Source organism: Galendromus occidentalis, unplaced genomic scaffold (genome assembly GCF_000255335.2).
Source record: "Galendromus occidentalis unplaced genomic scaffold, Mocc_1.1 scf7180000075579, whole genome shotgun sequence".
NCBI classification, from domain to species: Eukaryota; Metazoa; Arthropoda; class Arachnida; order Mesostigmata; family Phytoseiidae; genus Galendromus; species Galendromus occidentalis.
Window position 1 is genome coordinate 262,824 of NW_003803569.1, and position 15,741 is coordinate 278,564.

General features: G+C 50.8%; 2 protein-coding genes across 2 annotated transcripts; one reads left to right on the forward strand and one right to left on the reverse strand.

Moving 5' to 3' along the window:
• The first annotated feature begins 235 nt into the window (after positions 1–235).
• Positions 236–7,974, forward strand: Asap (ArfGAP domain of ASAP). Its single transcript, XM_029111455.1, has 15 exons — positions 236–355; positions 2,652–2,718; positions 2,909–3,136; positions 3,497–3,592; positions 3,713–3,913; positions 4,044–4,291; positions 4,424–4,640; positions 4,760–5,024; positions 5,117–5,363; positions 5,526–5,660; positions 5,801–5,869; positions 6,301–6,535; positions 6,823–6,950; positions 7,050–7,467; positions 7,580–7,974. The coding sequence occupies exons 1-15, from the start codon at positions 236–238 to the stop codon at positions 7,777–7,779; spliced, it is 2,874 nt and encodes a 957-aa protein (XP_028967288.1). The 3' UTR covers positions 7,780–7,974.
• Positions 7,975–13,644: 5,670 nt separating this feature from the next.
• Positions 13,645–15,122, reverse strand: LOC100906142 (1-acyl-sn-glycerol-3-phosphate acyltransferase alpha). Its single transcript, XM_003737560.2, has 4 exons — positions 14,831–15,122; positions 14,552–14,682; positions 14,123–14,400; positions 13,645–13,989 (listed from the first exon to the last, which is right to left on the reverse strand). Exons 1-4 carry the CDS (start codon positions 15,001–15,003, stop codon positions 13,774–13,776), a joined length of 798 nt encoding a protein of 265 aa, XP_003737608.1. The 5' UTR covers positions 15,004–15,122; the 3' UTR covers positions 13,645–13,773.
• Positions 15,123–15,741: the final 619 nt, after the last annotated feature.

Sequence of the window (15,741 nt, forward strand, 5' to 3'; positions counted from 1 at the left end):
AGTCGAGTGTGCGACCCGAGTGTGCGAAGTGTGTGACCGACTACCGTGCAACAGAATTCTCTGAAGTGATGTGATCTCGACAGCCACCGATCGACGAGGACCACCAGAGAGGACAAAGATATCGGAGGATTTATTTGTGTTCGACGATAGTTCGCAAGGCAGTCGGAAGTATTCCGCCCGGAAAGCTGCCTCACGGGAGGATACGGTGTGCCGCGTTCCCGGAACGAGTGACAAGATGCAGCTCTCGGTGGATGAGTTCGTTGCGGAAACTCTCGACGACTATAACAGTCCAACCACCTCGCAGTTTGTCAACCGTATCAATGACTGCCGACAGACGGTCGCGAACCTCGAAGAGGTAAGGAACCCCCAGCATGCGGCTCCAGTTTGACAGTTCTGAAGCGTGTCCCCGCGTCCAGCGTAGTCCGTGTCGCTAGAGTGTTGTCGGTCGAATGCAGCACGCAGAGGAGAGTCTAGTTCGATGAGCGGCCCGAAACCGAGGTGAAACGAGCGTCGTCTCGAACTGAGCGAACTATCGCCCTATATATCCAAGAGGTAGTACAATGAGTCGAACCGGGACGAGTCAGCCCTCGGGTGCTAGCTCGCTGTAGTTTTGTACGCACTCTGCTTTGTTTCGCTGCTGGCGGACCCTGGGCTTCCGGCTGAAGCCTTCCAATCGTCGATTCCGGTCACTTGATTATGAATCTTTTTAGTGGATGCGCTCTGCCGGCATCGATCGAATCCGACGCTTCGCTATTTCTAGACGTACTGCCGAAACAGCGTCGAGCACTGGGGAGGGAGGAGCAATTATTCGATGCGAAATGCGAGTTCAACGAATTACGAAATGACTGAACTCTCGAGTCGTGGGGACATCCGAACGTCGTGATCCGTTCACTACTCGAATAGGAGCAGGAAGTTTGGGTGGAGATCCTCGAATGACAGTGAGAGCGAGATTCTTCTGGGAGTTTTGTCTCTTTGCCGACGAAGACCGCAAAGCCATGTTTCTAGACGGGTGGAAGACTGCCCGACCGTCTCAAACGGCAGCTCGTCCGCAACAGGCAGAACAGACGCGGCTGGCGCTCCAAATGACTCCTTGGAGCAATTGTTATGCGTGCGAACAATTTCGTGACTAGTAAATAAACCTCTTTGTCAAATTGTAATAGTGAGCCATTTCCAGATTCCGTTCCGCAATTCCGAAGCACTTATAGGAACGGGCGACCGAGAAGAGTGCGTGTTTCTCGCCGCGCATGCAAATCTAACTCACAGAACCGAAATCATTCCCGATCCACTGTGAAGCCCGCGTAGTAAATTCAGGAATTCCAGACGTGATCTCGAGGGCACGATGACGGTGTCGGCTGGCATTGAAACTGTGATGATCCTGAAGTGGATTAGCCGCTTGTGTCCTCGGGTGTTTTTAAAGGCGGCGGCGGCGACGGCAGCAACGGCGGCGGAGCGGTGCTGGCGGAGCGCGTCAACCATTAATCCAGTCACAATATCGATGTATTCCCTTCGTGGCGTCGACGGCAGGCTTTTACTTACTACCAGCAAGTCGTAAGGCTGGAATCGAGTGTTTGTGAGTGTCCTGCAGGAGCACCAATGCCCAGCGGTGGGGCCGGCGGCGCCGCAGAGACCCGAAGGGAACTATAGGACCTTTCAAGTGACGCGTCGATCCACTCAAGTGTACGAAGGTCTTTATGGAGTCGACTATTCGGGAGCTGGCATGCCAAGTATGCTACTCGGATGTGTCGGGCGAGGTGAGACCGGATGCTCAATTAGAGACCTTGCCCAAGCTCTTTCCGGAAATGATCGACTCCTCTCACGGAACCACGAGAGGAGACGGGGGTCTCCGACCTTGTTAATTCACATCCCTTTTTCATCAGTTAATTCATGCCCTTTTTGAGAGTAGCTGAGCGGAGCTGTCACTTTCGTTGCCAGCCCGTCTGTTTGTTTTCCCTGATCCTCTCAAGGACTCGAAATGCGACGCCTTTCCGATCCGAGCCTGGTTCTGACAGTTCCAGCAGCGGTCGGATTACTCGAAGATTCCATTTAGTGTCTCGCTGGCCATTGTAATCAGTAAACACGGATACATGCTCCAGAAGTTTGAGCCCGTCGGTTGCGTAGCATTCGATCCGGACTCGCCGGTCTGCGGGCAATTCTATCGGTGCTCGTTGTTCTATGCTAAGTCGAGCTTCGGAGGGCGTCTCGATGTTGTATTTAGAGCTCCTTCCGATATCGCGGCGTAGGTAGGTGTGAAATTTTCCCAAGAGAAAGTCAGCGCTCCGCTCGACTCATGGCTAGCCTCTCGTTTGTGGAAACCGAGTTACCTACCAAGCTACGGACTGCTATTGCCGCGTCGGCATTCATCGCCTTTACTTGAGACATACTTCTCGATCAGAACGCAGTAATCCGTGATTCGCGTAGAGAAAGTTCCGGTCGTCGACTCGGACTGGATTTGCGCTGTCATGTTGCACTTCAGAAGCTTCGGACGTCGTTCCGATCGCAAGAGGCGGTCCGAACCAGTCAGACCTCCAGGACGGTGCCCTGGTCTCGTCGTGAGTTCCAGGCAGCGATGCTGAGGGAGCTAGAACTCCATCCGCATACGAGACAGAATACCTTGTCTGCCCAAATAAATAATACAGTCTTTCTCGTTCCAGTCGTTGGACTTCGACAGAGATGGTCTCTCCAAACTCAAGAAAGCCATCAAAGCGGTTTACAATTCAGGTAAGTTCGGAGGCATTTCCGATAAAAGCGATGAGCCCTGAGGACAGCCCCAGCTGTCAGACGGCAGAGAATATTGATTTTCTGCGTCCGGTGGAGACCATTGACCAATATCGATGTGGAAAATCTCTCGAATCCTCATATTGGTAAGCCGGGAGAAAAGTCGATGGTCAGACTGTTGTGGTTTTTCCAGGTACAACCCACGTGGATAATGATCTCTACCTTTCGAAGGCTCTCGAGAAGTTGGGTAGTCATGCCATGAGCCGTGAAGGCGAGCCGGAAATCGGCGCTGCTTTCATCAAGTTCTCGATTGTGGCCCGGGAAGTTTCTTCACTCATGAAGACGCTCATGCAAAACCTTCACAATATCATCATGTTCCCGGTCGACAATCTGCTCAAAGGAGATCTTCGGGGCGTAAAAGGTACGCCATCCATTACAGGCTCTTCCGACGTTGGCGTCATTACCCACTGTCGTCGAATGAGTCACTTTTTGGTATGAGTTCGACCACGAAAGCGTTGCGCAAGCGGACCAAGGCTCGTTTGTGAGCGAAACTCGATTGAGTCATGAGAACTCCCTGAACGAGATGAAAAACCGCAAGAATCGACTCATTTTCCGCGTGAGCGGATTTCATTTGTCGCTTTCGGTCGAATCGTGGGATCGTCGATGTAATTTCTTTAGCCCAAGCGTGATCTCCGGCTCTCTGGTCAAGCCCAATTATGCGGGAAAACCCAATATGATACGATGCGGACACGATAGTTTCTGAAGCTCGCTCCCCTTTAAGGTGATCTGAAGCGACCGGTCGACAAGGCGTTTGCCGATTACGATCGAAAAGTGACCAAAATCGAAAAAGAGAAGAAGGCTATTGCAAAAGAAGCTGGTGAGTTTTTTCCCTCTACCGTCCTATGAGACTTACTGTCGACTCAGAATCTCCAGGAAATCAGATTCCATTTGCGGGACGTGGGATTATGGCTGACGCTATCTATTATTTTCTTCCTAGGAATGATCCGAACTGAGATCACCGGAGCAGACCTTGCCGAGGAGATGGAGAAAGAGCGCCGTTGCTTCCAATTGCAAATGTGCGAATATCTCCTCCGTGTCAACGAAGTGAAAACACGAAAAGGCGTCGAACTGCTCCAGCATCTCGTGGAATTCTATCACGCTCAGAATTCGTTTTTCCAGGACGGTATCAAAACCATCGGTAGGTTCAGAGTTCGAGACAAGGTCTCTCTCTCTGAGTGCGGTCTTGAGCTGACCCAATCGTCGCAATTTCCCGGATGTGATTTTGGTACCAGCTAGTGGATAGAGATTCATAGCTTCGACGTCCGCAGGGCATTTCCAGCAGTATGTGAATGAGTTGTCCCAGAAACTTCAGACCATGAAGGCCAAGCAAGACGACGAACGAAAGAAGCTTCTGGAGCTCAAGAACACACTCAAGAACTGCACGCCGTCTCAATTGAGTCTCGACGCTTCGCTGAACTCCCACGGCTCCGGCGGAACTCTCGGTGGGGCCGCTACGGGTCAAGACAGTAATTCCAACAACACGACGCAGAGCGGCTATTCTCTCCATCAGCTCCAAGTCAGTTCTGATCCTTGCGGGAAAGCCAAACCGAATATTCACCGTGCCGATAATCAACTTCATAATACTGGGTCTGTCCTGATATACTCCGAAGGTCGTCGACTAACTGTGGATTTTATGGATCACTCCCAGGGGAATCAACACTACGGAACAACGAAAAGCGGGTATCTGTCGAAGAAGAGCGATGGAAAAATGCGTCGAGTCTGGCAGAAACGGCGATGCGAAATTGTAGACGGCTACCTCTGCATATATCACTCGGACGAAACCAAACCTCCCACGAAGCTCAACCTACTTACATGCCAACTGAAACTGCCCAATGATGAGAGGCGATGTTTCGATCTCGTTTCATGTAAGTTCCTGCTGTCATTCCGCTCGGCAGCCGGCTTAGCCGGGGAAAACGCGCCGACTCTCTTCGAATCCAAGTACTAGAGAGCGCGGGATTATCCATCGATTTTGATTCGCTTACAGATAACCGGACCTATCACTTCCAAGCCGAAGATGACGCTGACCTCGAGGCTTGGAAAGCCGTTTTGCTCAATTGTAAAGAAGGTGCTCTGCGTAAGGCGTTCAGCGATTCGGCCGGTGGGGCCGAACTACGCGAGCAATTAATCCGTCAGGTGCAGAGTCTGCCCGGCAACGATCGCTGCGTCGATTGCAGCTCCAATAAAGACGTCACCTGGCTTTCAATCAACTTCGGCATTATCACTTGCATCGAATGCAGCGGCGTTCACAGGTGAGTCCGCGCATGTTTACTGTTGGAAGATGACTGGAAATACCGGAGCTGACAAGAGCAGAATCGAAACGACTTGATTCGAAATTCGGCAGGGAGCTGGGAGTCCACATATCTCGAATACAATCGCTGACTCTGGACAACTTGGGCACATCCCAACTTCTGCTGGCCCGAGTCATGGGAAACAACGCTTTCAACGAGATCATGGAAGCCACCCTGGGGAATGTCAATCGTCCCACGCAAGCTTCGAACATGGAAGAACGCTCGGAGTACATCCGCGCGAAATACATGGACAAGAAATTCGTCTTGAGGACCTGCTCAACAATGCTCGATATTCTACAGGTGATGGAGCACCCTAGATAACGCGCATGAATCTCTGTCGATTATGCTTATAAGATCGGTCACTTGTCGATCGCTTATCATTATTATCGATCTGTTGAAATCGTCACCGAAAGAGATCGCTTATGCAGTCTATCTCTAATTTGATATACCGGGTCATTCCAGGACACTGAACAGGCCATCCAAACTAGGTCTATTTACCAATTACTCCAAACATGTGTCGAGGGCGCGGATTACACGTTACCACTCCCCGGCTATCAGAGCACCGGCGATACAGCTCTACACGTCGCAGTTCGTCAGGTAGGATTCTCATACTCCTCTGGGAAATTCCGATTAGCGAGCACGTGGTGAATCCAACTCCGGGAGATCAGGATAAGACAACGAACTGAGACGCAGTTCAGTAGCCTGTATGATCCTTTCAAATAGCTGATGCCTGACAGGTGAGACGGAAGAGCAGCGTGAGGTTGCGCGGGCTGAAAGGCGTGAAATCGGTCGTATTGCCGGGTTACGTAAGTGCGGGCGACTCCGTTTGATGAAGAGATCTTCCGGTGTTATCTTGAGACTCAACTGGCGGACGAGACAAGATAAATTTCGAAGTGGTCCGCTAACTCTCTGATGGGCGCGCGGTTTTGATCCCAATCCCAGAATAGTCAAACGACAAAGGGATCCTGGTCGGGCAACATAGTCGTCTCCGGCCACAATGATCCCCAAGCTTGCGGTAGAACATCATGGAATTCGAGTGATTCGATTGTTGCCCGGCTCGAATAATCCCGGACTAAGAGAGACGCGTGTCGCCCGAAACCTCGTTTCTAGCCCCAGCTCGAGATTAAAGAACCGCTCCATCGTGAAACTGCTTACACTAATCTGCATAATGAGGTCGAATCTCCGTTGGGCGTGGCAGCATGATTTTTTTTTCTGATTTGGGTTTCATACATTCCAGGAGGACGGCACGTCTTTGCATCTCGTGGACTTCTTAGTGCAGAACGGCAACTGTATCGACGTGACGAACAAAGACGGTTGTACACCCTTGCATACAGCGGTGCTCCACAGGCAAACTGAATGCATAAAGCTCTTGTTGAAAAGCGGGGCTAAGCTCACCGGACGGAACAGCGAGGGGAAAACACCTGCGGATATCGCGAAGGAGAAAGGATACGAGAAATGTTTGGAGCTCATTGGTGAGTTGTGCTTTTGTTTGAAGATTGATGCCCCAGTCCGATCGAAGTCGTTGCTCTCATAAGGAAACCTTATTGTATTCTCCTAATACTGACGAGATCTCCCGTTTATCTATAAGAGAAAACGTGAGTTAATTGTGAGGGTAAAAGACTCGACCGGAAGAACCATGCAGAGACCTCGATGCTCTCCTCATTCAAACCGATGGCAAGCGGTTCCGAGAAGATGAGGGAGCTCTGATGATCGTCCATACTGCAATTTATGGATTCATTTGTTGTTGTTTTTTTCATAGATCACGCGGCCGAAAACAAGAAATCCTTGTTCGAGAACGTCAACCTCGATTTCGGCAGTTTACAACCCCCAACGCACGCGGACGACGGGTCAACGGACTTTTCCGACGACGACTACGCAGAAGAAAAGGTTCGGACTCCGAAAAATCTGTACTTAGTTGCATATATCCGTGGAGGCTACCGGAATGTAGGTACGAGCCACGAGCTAATACGAAATTCCCGATCGCAGCTATCAGATTGGCGAGCTCGAGGATCAAGGCCCGCGTCCGTAATATCGACCGATCTGATGCGAGCTGAATCCCCGATGAGCAGGAAGAAAGCCCCTCCAACAGGCGGTATAACTCCTGGCTCAGTGAAGAAACGAACAGCTCCCAATCCTCCGCTTCAGCTGTATTCCACGCCAAATCACAATCGCACCCCGTCTGACCCGATGTTCACGCCCGGCCAATTACCGTCGTCGACACCTGCTTCCAGCACCACTTCAGCCAGTTCCTCAATTCAAGGCTCAGTACCACATAAACGCAACCTCTCAATGGACGTAGGTGGATCAGGAGGCCCCAGTTTGTTAGACGAAATCACCTCGACCCTTGGACGGAGCTCAGTACAAAGGCCGAAGTGCCCACCGCCTCCTAAGCCTCCTGTGAACGGTGAGTCGATCGAGGGGAAGTCGCTGAAATTCGGCTCGAGGCTGACGAGAGACCTCGCGGGCGGGAAACAATGCCCTCCATCTCTCCTGATGTATTCCTTCTGCATTTTTAGGTGCGAAGCCGGAATCCGCGGTCACCTATAAGAGATGCAGAGCGCTCTATAACTGCAGCGCAGATGCCGATGACGAGTTGTCCTTCAAGGAAGGCGACATAATTCTGATAACTAAAGAAAAACCGAAGATCAAGATTGGATGGAAGGCATGCTCCAATCCGGGGATGGAAAGCGGGCTTTGTTCCCTGTTTCGTTTGTAGATATGATCGACTGAGATTGAAACTTTAGATGAAGAGAAACATCGTGTACAGGGAAGAAGGCTTCCTCTACCTAGACAACAAAAAAAAGACGAGGGCCAGGTTGAGCATGTCTGAGATAGTTGAACCACGTAACGAAAATACTACCGAGGGCTAGCTTACTTATAGTGTTACGGATCTTTTATCTAGTCTTAGTCCATGCATACGCAGCGGCGTAGACGGTAATCCAGACGGATTTGAAAGCGTCCCTGGAACCTCGTAGGACGCGCGCTTGCGAGTACGTGTGTGTGATGATTGATAATTCATTCCTGTTGGACGAGGTATATCCTATGACCACGTTCAAAACATTTCTCCATTGATTGGATCCGTTAAATAAGTCACTCATTTCTGAAGATCACCATTCGAGAAGAACAACTCTGTGGTGGGGACCGATTTTTTCCCGTCTCCGCACATGGCTCAGCCTCTGTTGACGAGCTTTTCAAAGCAGCGACCTACAGTGGCGTTTTGTGTTAAGGTTGATAGACTTAAAGGTTGAGAGACGCGAGCGTCGCCTTCAGCTTTATAACGCCGTTTCAATCGTAGATCCGTTTTGTTGTTCCTGGCATTCCCTCAGTCGAGAACCTGGGTCTTCGAAGAACGCGACACTTCTTTTTATTCGTCAGTGAGCTATTGATGAGTGAACTCATACTTTCCATTACCAAACGATGCTGCAAACGACGCCTAGGGAAATCATCCAGAAACGCCACGGAGATTCCGATTCCCTCACCTCAAGGTAGCTACGGGTAGTAGTAGTATGTAGTAAGCTCACTAGTTGTACATAAATGAGTCCTTCTGGGATCTCATGACAGATTCAGACACCACTGAGAAGACCCGAGCAGAGCGGCTAGCTGAATCCCGACATACGTGTAAGTGTAAATAATAAATTTAATTTTAAAATTGTACGCTTATCGGGACTCTTCCTTGATAAATTCAGACCTATCGATCGAGTGCTGCGCATGTTGCCTTGATCCCCGCCCGGGAATAGAATTCGTACAGAGCTGCGGGGGGTATGCCACATATGGTGAAAAGAGCTCTCGGAGTCCCACGGTCTGCGGTCGCTAAGCAACCGTCGAAACAATCCATTGACGAAATAATTCAGGAAACGGCTCCCACCAGCCCGTGGTCTGCGAAACGCGACATGGTGCGGGTTTTCGGAGTCGGTCCCGGAACATTCCTGCTCGCCTTCCTGTGGACGTTGTCTACCATAGTAGCTTTTTTTTCGCAAAATCCCGTGGGAATTAGTAAGTAGCATGGACAGCATCACGGATCTGCTCCCCTCAAGCTAATTCGAAGCTAGCTCGCAGCTCTCAATCATTAAGCACCGGTCGATTCTTATGTATCGACTTCTCTGTAGTGATAATACTCCGAAATCGAGCTCTGTTGCGATTTACAGCGTGCCTGGTCTCTCGTGCTATCTGCTCACGCTTGCGACAACGAGTATCCTTCTGTCATTGAGAACTACTGGGGACGGAACGTCAATTCTGGCGCCGGATCAAGACCTGGGATACGACAGACTCTTTGTTCCTCGCATATTTGTATTGCTCTTCGTCATCGTAAGTTCTTCCTGTATCGAATTCCTTATGCAAAGAGGGGATATTCGAGACCTGAATACTTGGCGTCATCAGATCCGACCACGACGCATCCAATCAGCGCCTGACCGATTCTCTGCCGACTCGACTAAGAAATGACTTCTTTAGCTTTCAGTCATCGTGGGAACGGTCGGCTTACACATCACATGGTGGATGCTGCCGCTTAATGCAGCACCCTTCCGAGAAAGGCTCGAGCTGAAAGAGCGTATCAGTAGAGAGAAGGATTCTGTCCCCGCTGTCAAGAAAGACAATTTCGTGAGTCGCCAGCAGGAAATCAACAAACTCCGCCGTCGATTCTGAAAAATACTCCCAACTAAGGTCTTCGAGCTTCCCGATTTGTATTCCGGAGGGGTATGGTAGGCTGCCGCAGATTCGAACCTCGCTCGGATGTCAAAAGCCTCAGCGAACCGGAAAACGCTGACATCGATCATCGCTGTTGATGCAAGTTTCCCAATGAAAATAAAATCGTACCATAGAACCACGAGCAGCCCTTTCCCCTCTAACTAAGCACAAGGAGCATCTAAGGACAGTGCCCCGGATGCGACAATCACAAGACCGAATCTCGGGTTCCCTGAGAGGCAAACACGGAAGGAGGACACAACTCTCAATGGCGAAAAAAACAGGACTGAATGCTTATATTCCTCTATCCACTCGAGAACGAACATTTTTGAGAACAAAACGAACGAACGCAAAGAGGTCCGCTGACGTGCGGGGACGTTCCCGTCATTTGACACAATGGAAGCACACACTTTTGGACTAGATTCGAACACACAACGAGATCAGAACAACGAGTATAGCGGCAGAGCACAATCTGCGGAACCCCGGAACCCCCGAGCATCCTGAGGGACGGAAGCCTCGCAGGCTACGTGACGATGAGGACGAAGACAGCAAAACGGAGCAGAAGACAGAAGCATAGACGGAGTAACTTGACACACGAACAAAGTCATGGTCGGCGTCACGAATTTCGAGCTCAGGTGGGTCTAGGTGCAGGACAACTCTCTGGCAGACCTCGATCCTAGTGGTAATGACGTCTTCCTGATCTGTGGTGGCCCATATGATGATGGTGACCCCCGTTATGGTGTTCACCTCCTCTATGGTGTCCTCCGCCATGGTGTCTGTGTTGACCATGATGGCGGTGGTGTTCGTGTCCGCTGGAGCCGTGACCCCCGTGATGATTCCTGTGATGACCACCTCCGTGTCGATGGTAGTCGTCTCCGTGACGGTAGCGACCGTGGTGCTGTCTGTGATGCGCTCCGTGTCTCGAACCCCCGCCATGTCTGTCATGGTGCCTATGATGGTCGTGATATCTTCTCCTGTGATCGCCATCGTGGTAGTCGTCGTAGTACCTACTGTGGTGGGCTGAGTCCTCTTTGTGATAGACGTTCCTATGTCCGTGATTTCTGTGGCCGCGATTATTGTAGTGGTTGTGGCCCGAATGACCTCCTTCTCTACCTCGTTCTCCATGGTGGTGGCCGTAGCGATGTCTTCCACCCTCGTGGCCGTGATGGTAGTTCCCTCGGTGGTTGTTGTGGTATCGCCGATGTCTGTGACCACCGTGACGCCCACCATGTCTCCCATAACGGTCATGATGGTTCCTGTAGTCTCTCCCACCGTGACGATGATGTCCCCCGTATCGACCGTGATGTCTATGTCCGCCGTAGTAGCGTCGATGGCCGCGATGTCCGTGACCACCGTACTGACCGTGTCCGTGGTGCCCACCTCCATGATATCGGCTCTCGGCCACCTCCAGGTCAGGAGCTTTAGCATTGACCAAGACACCCGCTGGGACGACACCGCTGACACGGTTGCTTCCCGAAGGCACGCTCACATTGCGAGTTTCCGTCAGTTCCTGGACCTTTGACTGCTGTGTGGGCTCTCCATGGGTCGACCTAAGGCAGGCCAGGAACTGCAGCACAAAATCATCGAGTTAAGCGACACCCATCGGCTTCGATCTTCGGCGACCTGGTCTGGTCCGTGCGAGCTATAGAGCGGCGGAAAGCTTCGCGCGGAGCGAAAGGCTCCCCGCCGGGGAATTTCTGGCTGTGGAGCGTGACCGACAAGAAGAAGACGATCTGTTTTTGGGAGTATTTAAAAACATCCTCATGTGTCTTACGCTTAGCTGGAGGGCTGCGTTCGTGTTTCGGAGAGTCTTGAGATAGAGCACAACTCACCTAGATCCGTACGCTGATATTCGATCGATTGAATCGATCATAAAAAGTCCACAAAAAATTGCCAGAGAGAGCTTTGGGGTGGAAAATCATTGCTCGCGACTTGATGACCTTTCATTACGCTTGCAGTGCATAGCGGTGCGCTGCGTACGGGGGTATGTTGTTAAGCTGATCGGCGCTGCATCAGGTGCGCGAAGCGACTCCCGGTGCGTACTCGGCGATCTCTAGACAAACTTCTTACCCCTAAGACTGCGACAAGGGCCCTCTTGCGCATGGCGCCGCACCGTGTGCTGTCCACTCGTGCCCGTCAAGGGATTATATACTTTCCTCACCAAAATTTTTGGAGGGTCTCACTTTCACCCGCTCAGGCCGTCACGCTTGATCGAGGTGCCTCTATGGTTGCATCCCGCCAGTCCGTCGCGGTAAAATTAGATACACCACGCTGAAGTGAAAACGGCACACAAGCGTGCGACAAAAATCTCACAGAAGGTGGTGTTACATAGACGGGCAGGCGAGCTCGGAAACTAGACAGACAATCGGCACAGTAGAAAGTCTCGGTGACTTCATTGTGAAATTCAAGTTCTCATTGTCTCCTACTATATCAGAACACAGCGTTCGGACGGCAGACTATGTTGTCTGACGAGAGGAGTCCTTTCTCCATACCAGAACAGGCCTGCATTCTTCTTTGACTTTCTCCATGTTCTCGTGAGTCCTCTTGCATAAGTAATCGAAAGTCCTTGATTGTCAAGTTATCCGTCGGAATATCTGGGAGTACTTCCATGATAACCCGACCGCGGTCGAAACTCTTCTTTCTCGTTTAGTAGAACGGCGAGTCGTCCGATACCACGATCGGGAGAATCGGCAATTGACAAGACGGAGGATGTCAAGATTAGATGAGTCCCGACACAATCTTTCGAGCTGAGTACCGATTTCCGGAGCGAAGGGAGAATCTTCCGGGAGGATCGCACGAACTGACCGTCGCCGAGATCGCCATGTGGAAAGCGCCTTTCTTGAACTGCAATAGAGTTTCCTTGCTGTGATTCCGTGAGCCCTCCGGAAAAACGGTGACCGATGTCTCCGAGGCTTTCAGGTGGTCGAGATCTCTCTGCAGTCGTTTTTCTGCGTCGTCAGTCGAGCTCCTGTTGGTGTATATGGCCCCACAGAGTCCTACCAGCCAGCCGAAAATCAGAGTAGAGTGTTTCGCTTCTTGCTTGATTAAGGGCACACACGGGTGGAATCAAAGGTACTTCAGTAGGATGCCTGCTATCACATGGAGAAAGAGAGCGTTGCTCAGAATATTCGTCAGGACATTCTATCGACCGGGTCCCCCACCTAGGCCATCCAGGTGGCATTGGTGATTGAAAACTATGACGTGAGGCTTGTTTCGAATGTTTCGAACGACGGTGACCTCTAGTTGCTCATCCTTTTCCCGTACAAACGACCCTCTTCCCAATCATCGTGAGGACCAGATGGTCGGAGCAATACATTACCGGATGTGTCTAGGATCTGGGCGCAGGATAGCTTTGGTAGAACACTCACCGACGCGACTAAGACGGCTATCAGGAAAACTTTCACACTCACGAAAAACTTGGACGAATATCTTGCTCCTAATGTACAGAGCAGAGCAAAGCGTTCCGAGACATATCTTAGCCAAGGCAACCGCATTTGCGAGCGAATCTGACGGGAATCCCACTCACATCAGTCAGAATCCGCCAGGGAGCCTCGGAACCGAATCTCAGGGGGATTTCCCGGCGAAATGTCCGAATATGGCCGCTCGGGGGATCGTCTCCTAGCGATGGGCTTGCTCTGCATTATTCGGGCTCCCCTGTCTGATTTAGCCATTGTTCGGAGGGAGGAGTTTGAGTGAAGAGCATTGTAAAAGAAACTAAACCATGCTCAGCGCAACTATACGACGGAGTCTGTGGAGCCCATGCTGTCAGCTTGATTCTCAATCGAGAAAACTCATCTTGATTCAGTACCGAGTGGAATTTTTACCTACAAGGATATCAGAGTAGGTATGTGCCAACTTCTCGGCTACCACGGGTCAAACTCTTCTGAGGCCCCTCGAGTGCATGAGGATATCGAATGAGGATTAATGGAAATATTCTGTGGCAAACCGAGCTACCAACGCGATGATGACGCGATAGACTCCCGCGTGCATTCCAATATAGTGGAATCCGAGTTATATTTCAGCAAGGACTTCATGTGCATTTTCTTCCCGTCGGAGCGGTTTTCACATATTGTTCGATCATCAGGTTGCGAGTTTTTTCGCAGAGCTCGGCGACGTCGGCACTCGTTAAGCCCTCGGTGCTGATTTCAGGCAGAACCGTGACGGAAGCCTTGCCCGAGTCGAATCGCTGCCCGTCTCTGTCGTAAAAGTTCGAGTAGTCCGAGAACACAACTGGCAGGATCGGAATCTGGGGGAACGGTGAGAGAGCGTTAAGGGAGTCTTGACTCAGTGACCCAGCCGTGATTGCAGCCTGATGCCGGGGAATCGCGAGTTCAAACTCTTCCCTCCGGGTTCCACGTGAGAATCAGTGGGCGTCATACCTGCGCTTGAACCGCCATGTGGAATGCTCCTTTTTTGAAAGGCAGCAGTTTCTCTTCGGTGTGATTTCTCGTCCCCTCAGGGAAAATCCACATCGATTTTTTCATTTTTTTTGCTTCTTCTAAACCACGCTCCAAAGCTTTTCGGCCTCTTTCCGAGCCTCGATCGATGAACACCGATCCCGATAGGTAGCCGTAGAGCCCGAAAGGGAGAGCATACTTCAATGCAGACTTCATCGTAGGGACAACCGGATGGAATACGTCCCAAGCCATCATCATGCCTGTAATAGAGAATCACGAATAATCCCTGACCTCCCAGGAAAGTGTCACTGGCTGAGCTCGACGGTCTGAGGATCCAATGCCGATGATCAGAAAAGGGATCTCGAGAGAACCTCATATTTTTTGGGGGAACCAAATCATCAATGACCTCACCAAGGACATCGATAGATGATTGATGGTTCGCCACGATGATGTAGGCTTTGTCCTTGACATTGTCTCTACCATTGAGTTTCCAATCGATTCGGAAGATGATGTTCGACAAGTTGATCAACCGGGCGCCATATCTGAAGGAATTCCCACAGTTAAGCCTTCAGACAGGCAAATCGCTGCGGTACATATGGACATGGATGAGTATTGTACCTATTGGAGATAGGCAACAATCCTAAGCTCCGCAGTAGACATATAACGCTCGCAAGATGCATAGCTACGTACAAGAAGTTCCTCGGGTCTTTTGGGCACATGAGAGCCATCGGCAACATAACGAGTGAAACGAGCTGCATTATAATGAAGTACGAAACCATTTTGGCCCAATAACGAGTCCTTTGTGACACTGTGACGGCGAGAGCCAGAACCGATAGCCCGAATATGAGTTCATACAGGGCCATCTTCAGCTTGGGAGTATCTGCGTGAGTAGAAGACCAGCACGAGCTTGCGAATTTGAATTAATCTCCCGAAATCGAGATGAAAACTCGTGTGTCAGGGCATCCACTTGCTCACCTTCGAATATAGAGGTGGCCTGGTCCTGGCGGCTCCTACCACGCTTGTCACTCTTTCCGAGCCATTGTTTGTCATACCACGTGTAAGCGTGACGGTGTGCACAAGTCACCGACATACGCCCTTAAGCCTCTCTAGGCTCTCCCATGGAGTCAATTTCGCTACTGGGTCAAGGTCAATACTTCTCCGAAAAGTCCGATATTCGATGTATGGTATGAGATTAATCCGCTAAACGCCGTGCTACTGGAAGAATGATGCCCATTGGAGTAAGTGAAAGAAAGAGAAATATACACAAATGCTTCCAAGGAGCTGGTGGAGAGAGTCAAGGTAGAGAAGATTAGAATAATCTACGGGGAGGAGCTGCCGATATCGCCTCCGCATGACCTCAACAGGTTCCTCGGCGCCGCGCAGCGAGTCTCAGCGATAAATGTTCGTCTCGCTGACGTACCGCGCGGAGAAGACAACGGTGAAAGATGAGATCATCTCAAGGCCCGATTTCATCCGACGAAGTAAACTCCGCGTCTTTGAGCTCATCCTGGATGAGCAATTCCGAGGCGATTGTCACCAGTCGAAACTAGTTTCATTCATCCATTATCTCCTTTTATCATCAGGAGAGGGAAAGGGGGGGG

Excerpts from the sequence above, each read along its gene's own strand:
- Asap (XM_029111455.1), top strand. The coding sequence starts at position 236 with ATGCAGCTCTCGGTGGATGAGTTCGTTGCGGAAACTCTCGACGACTAT. Across the intron at positions 2,719-2,908 it reads CAAAGCGGTTTACAATTCAG|GTACAACCCACGTGGATAAT; the intron begins GTAAGTTCGGAG and ends TGGTTTTTCCAG. Across the intron at positions 7,468-7,579 it reads TCCTAAGCCTCCTGTGAACG|GTGCGAAGCCGGAATCCGCG; the intron begins GTGAGTCGATCG and ends CTGCATTTTTAG.
- LOC100906142 (XM_003737560.2), bottom strand. The coding sequence starts at position 15,003 with ATGGCCCTGTATGAACTCATATTCGGGCTATCGGTTCTGGCTCTCGCC. Across the intron at positions 14,401-14,551 it reads ATCATCTATCGATGTCCTTG|GCATGATGATGGCTTGGGAC; the intron begins GTGAGGTCATTG and ends TCTCTATTACAG. Across the intron at positions 13,990-14,122 it reads ACATGGCGGTTCAAGCGCAG|ATTCCGATCCTGCCAGTTGT; the intron begins GTATGACGCCCA and ends CCGTTCCCCCAG.